The 5,000-nt window shown below is 47.3% G+C and overlaps 2 protein-coding genes across 3 annotated transcripts in view; both read left to right on the top strand.

The window, feature by feature from the left end:
• LOC122249255 (paramyosin, long form) overlaps positions 1-5,000 on the top strand; it is an 88,045-nt gene that overhangs the window by 71,458 nt on the left and 11,587 nt on the right. The gene's annotated exons all lie outside the window — the stretch shown is intronic.
• Positions 2,357-4,886, top strand: LOC122249256 (uncharacterized). Its single transcript, XM_043009971.2, has one exon. It carries the CDS (start codon positions 2,522-2,524, stop codon positions 4,208-4,210), a length of 1,689 nt encoding a protein of 562 aa, XP_042865905.2. The 5' UTR covers positions 2,357-2,521; the 3' UTR covers positions 4,211-4,886.

Genomic DNA, 5,000 nt, shown 5'->3' with positions numbered 1-5,000 from the left:
TATTTATATATATATACATATATATATATATATATATATATATATATATACTGAATTTCTGATAAGCATTAACCCTCAAGACAAATCTACATATTGAATATCTTAACAGACACACGCACCGATGATCTCGGACATGTAACATAATAGAATACACGACCAAGTAACCAGAGCTCGCCAAAAGCACATTTCTTCCGCATGTCTTATCAGCATTGCCAGTATCGTGAGCTCAGACATTTGGCAAGAGGAAGCTAAATCGTTAAAAAAGATATGTATTCTTTAGATTCTTGCGGACGATATTGCGGAAGCTGTTTGACATCGTTGAGTCTAACTTTATTAAATGTGTTGTAATACCACCGGGTTTTTGGACTGTACCGATTCATTCATTTAACTGGAGTGAATTCATTCATTCGTTCGTTCACTGACTCGTTCATTCATTCGTTTATTCATTCATTATTTCATGAAATCAGAAAAAAAACCGTTATAGAAGGTATGTTCATTATTTATCAACATCACATCATGTCGAATTTATATCTTTGCCCTTCCAAGCCAACCCCCCCACCACCACCACCGTTTTCTTTTGCTTGCTTTTACTCTTTATTCTCACCTCCATCCCTCCTTCTCCTTCGCTCTCCCCTCTTTCCCTTCCTCTCTCTTCTCCCTTCCAACGTCCCTCTTCTTCCCTCTATGTTCGTCTTCATTCATACCCCTTTCCTCTTCTCTATTTTTCGCTCTTTCTCTCTCTCTCATCTCTCTTCCGATAGCCCTCCCTTGTTCCCCTCTCCTCTGTAACCCCTCCTTGCCCTTCCTAATTCTTCCTCCTTCTTCTAAGACGGCTCGTGTTGTAACGTTACACCGCTTTTCGTGCCAAATGACCCCCACTCCCCCCCCTCCCCCCACTCCCCTCCTCCTCTCTTGTCTTCTCTCCTGATCAATCTCCATATTTTTGTACAGCAAGTTCAAAACCTTCTATATCATCCGACGAGTTAGATTATATTAGAATATATATTATTATTGTAGTCTATTGCCTTCTCTTAATAAGAGAAAAAAAAACACGTCAGATTTTTCATATCAATGTTTATTCCCCAGAAATTATAAGTTAAATCAAAGCTTTCACCTCGTATTGCCAAAGTGAAGCGATAAGATGAAACGAGTCACATGTTCAACAACACTGGAAAAAAATATATATATATTAGCAAAAAGGTTCGGTCTAAATCTATTCGGTTTATGACGTTATGGCGATGTCATATGTCATGTCACTTTTTTTCTGGAGAGTTAGTGTCTCTCATTATTCAGTGTCTCTTCAGCGAATATTACTTCTTAGCATATCTTTCAGAAAATATATAGATGAATTACTGTTATCATACGGGATGTTGTTACCTAACCAGGTCGGCAATAGAAAAAAAATGACCCGTTAGACAACACTGTATATTTCTTTATACATATTTTCCAAAACAATACTATTACATTATTGACATTATACGTGATACTATTACCTAACAAAGTCGGCAATGAGAAAGACAAATAATGAAAGAAAAAAAAAGACAAAGATACGGTTTAATTTGCATTTCCAATTAAAATGCTTTCGGAAATCACTCGATTAAGGCGTATCGGGGAAACGATAAGAATAATCGGGTTCTCCAAGCACTTAATCCCAAGCTAAATAGGAGATCTCTGAGGCAGCACTTTTTGCTTTGGTTCTATAACGTGAAAGCAATACAAAGACTTTACTACGTGTTATCCAGCTTTATGATATTACTACAGCCTATTGTTATTGATACTCATTCCGTTTAAAGTATAAAGTGGTATTGTTAGAATCTAAAAGGAGATTATCCACTGTATGTTTTTTTTGTTTTTTTCTCTCTCTACAATAACGTCATCCATGAAGGGGGGACGGGGTCGAAAGGAGTGGGGGGGGGGGGGAAACTGACGTCATTCGGTAAGCAGAGAAGAGAGCCAGACCACGCCCCCTTCTGCCGTACGCATAACATAACGCATTACGTTTTCTTCTTATATTTGCATTACACCTGAATAACAAACTGCGGCTAACGGTTTCCCTAAGGTCTGTGATCTTATGGGGAAGGAATAGATTACTATTCTGCATTTCTACGTGTAATTTCTGAGCGTTATCTTCGGTAATGCCCTCCCCTCTCCCCTCCCCCTCTCCCCTCCCCGCGAAATACCGGGCGAGGAGACGGCCTGTGATTGGTGGAATGGGCACCCCCGCAGGGCCTGGCACCTGAAATGCCACCGTTGGGGGCGGGGGAGGTGCCATCTCCTGCCTGCCAAGACCTCCACCCACAACCACTGACCGCTGTGGCTTCTGATCATAAGCGAGGAAGAGAGCGTAGTGTCCGGAGGGCGGCGGTGGGCGGCGGTAACGGAACTTGACTCGAAAGCGCTTCCTCTCAAGTCCTGCTCCCTTCCCGCTGAGAATAAGAAAAGAGCGGCAGCGCCTCCGAGCCAGCTGCTGATTGGACGGAGTCGAGTCCCAAATTAGGCGACTTACCAAAAGAACGGGAAGATGGACGATACCGCCGGAGAAAATGCGGTAGCCGTTGCCGCGTCTGAATCGGCGACCGGCGACAGTCAGGCTTCTGTTCCCGTGGAAGAACAGCTGAAGCGACTCGAGGAGAAGGAACACAGGGCGAGGAAGAGGCGCCCGGGATCCTTTTGGAATAAACCGCCCACTTACGTCTACGCTGATAACTTCGGGTTCGGTGTGCAAAGTTACCAGTCTATGATAGATTATCTGGACGAGAAGGATCACGGTGGCAAGCCCAACAAAGACGAGGTTCATCTGCCTATGCTAGAGGAGCGGTGCATGAAAAAGTTTGATCCCAGGAAACCATTCAGGCGGTACAAGAACTGTGAAATTGACGAATATATCGACAAAGGTGAGAACATTCGCGCAAAGATCAGACAGAACGACACCCTCGGCCTGAGCAACGTTCTGAGGCGAACCCACACGAACTGGTCTATGACAAGGAAGTTCGTGCAGCTGGTCAAGAATTCCTACGTGGTAGACTACCGAAAACTTCACAAGAAAGGCCACGAGTTCGAGGATTACGAGGACTATCGTTCGACCTCGCCTCTGCCCGTGGTTAATTACCGCGAGGTCTCTCCTCAGCCTCAGTTCGTCGATTACTCGTACCGCGAGCTAACTCCTCGCCCTTGTTACGTCGACGACCTCTCCGCCGAGTTCGCAAGCGTTCTGAACACACTCTCACAGAGCAGGATGGAGCACGAGAAGGAACTCGAGACTCGTCGCGAAAGGATGCGCATGCTCGACTCGAAGTTCGAGGAAGTGGTTGGTCAGATGTACGACAAGATGAGCCGCATCAACGAGCGCGCCGACTCCATCATCCGGGAGCACCCTGAGCCTCGCAACATCGAGGCTGCCGTGGCCGACGGATTGACCCTGAGGAACAGGGTGCGACGCGAGGATGACGTGAGGAGGATGATGGAGTGTGTCAATGAACTTACTGACATGAACAGTGCCAGGAACCAACTGCGCATGTGCCTGCGCAACCTTGATGACGAAATGCACGGATTCGGCTCCCGCGCTGGCGACGTGCAGGACGTCTACCACAAGGAAGCGCAGGACGACACCGACGGGACCGCCGCTCTCGACATGTTGAGGTCATCGCTCGCCGCACGCAGGGCTCGCAGCCAGTCCCTGCCTCGTTCCGTCGTTCCGGAGGAGGAGGAGGAGGAGCTCTTCGTCAAGAGTTGCAGGAAACCCAAGAAGGCCCTTATCTTCCCCAAGCACGAGCGCATCACCACTCGGCCCAAGCACCCTCTCCTCAAGGACGAGCTGCTGTCCGACGTCCACGCCCGCGTCCTGAACAAGGCGGGCGAGATCGGCTCCCGCACCAGCGAGTGCCGCAGGATCAGCAGCCGCGCCCGCTTCGTCAACGTATTCAAGCCGCGCCCCGACACCTGCGACTATGACCTGATCGTCGAGCCGTCCAAGGTCGAGATGAACATCGACTACATGGCCAAGACCCTCGCCATGAGAGGCGCGTGCCAGCGCCGCTGGGGCGTCGACGACGAGGGCGACAGGCCCGTCTCCAACATCAACACCAACGCCATCAAGGACTACCGCGAGTTGAGGGCCAGGAAGCCCATCGAGCAGCACCCGTCCATCAGCAACCGCGTCAGGTACGCCACCATGCGCGCCAGGAACAGGACCACCCTCCTCGGCTACTAAGTCTCCACGACCCCAGCTACCACCGAGACCTGCGACGACCACAGGGAAAGAACATACCCTCCTCCTCACCAGAAGCGAAAGGCATTCCCAAATATCGACGAGAAAATACATAAAAAAAGATGACAAGACAAGGTTTACCCGCTTCAAGAAACCTCCACCGATTGCTCAATGTTTTCCTTCGTCTCTCCTGCAAGTCCTTCTGTAAGGATCTGTGTCTCGTCAGTGCGTGTCGCGAGGAGATGAATGGTGAGATCTAAAGTGAAGTGCAAAACATGACAAAAATTGAGAAAGAAAAAAATGTTTTCCTGTGTATCTGTGACGTGTTTGTGAAGTGTGCGTTGTTGACTAAATCACTGATCTCCCTGTTAGGAAAAAAGAAATCAATCTCACATTGTGCTAGCCGGGAAGACCATCTATGATTTGAAAACCGAGAAATTATACGAAGATTACGAAGCTTTTTATTTTAGTTTGTCCGAAACTGTTATTGATTAAGTATTAATCACTGTCCAACACGCATTATTATTGGAATTGCTGTAATGTATGTATGGACACTTATCTTAAGAAACGCTTATCGATCATTTCTGTTGAATATTTGATATATTCATTGTCATGTTCATTTGCTCGTGTGCTGATTTTGTTCACATGTCACGATCGAAATAAACCATCACAAAATAGACCCAACGTGTCTGACTCCGCCAGTCCTGAGAGCCAAAGATAGAATCGCCTCGTGCTGTCTTCATGTTGTGTGCCCCTCTCTCCCTCTCTCTCTCTCTCTCTCACTCTCTCTCTC

The sequence above is a fragment of the Penaeus japonicus genome, unplaced genomic scaffold (genome assembly GCF_977035675.1).
Source record: "Penaeus japonicus unplaced genomic scaffold, GWHDUDI00000001_assembly GWHDUDI00000007, whole genome shotgun sequence".
In the NCBI taxonomy this organism is placed as follows: Eukaryota; Metazoa; Arthropoda; class Malacostraca; order Decapoda; family Penaeidae; genus Penaeus; species Penaeus japonicus.
This window is presented reverse-complemented; position numbering and strand designations above follow the sequence as displayed.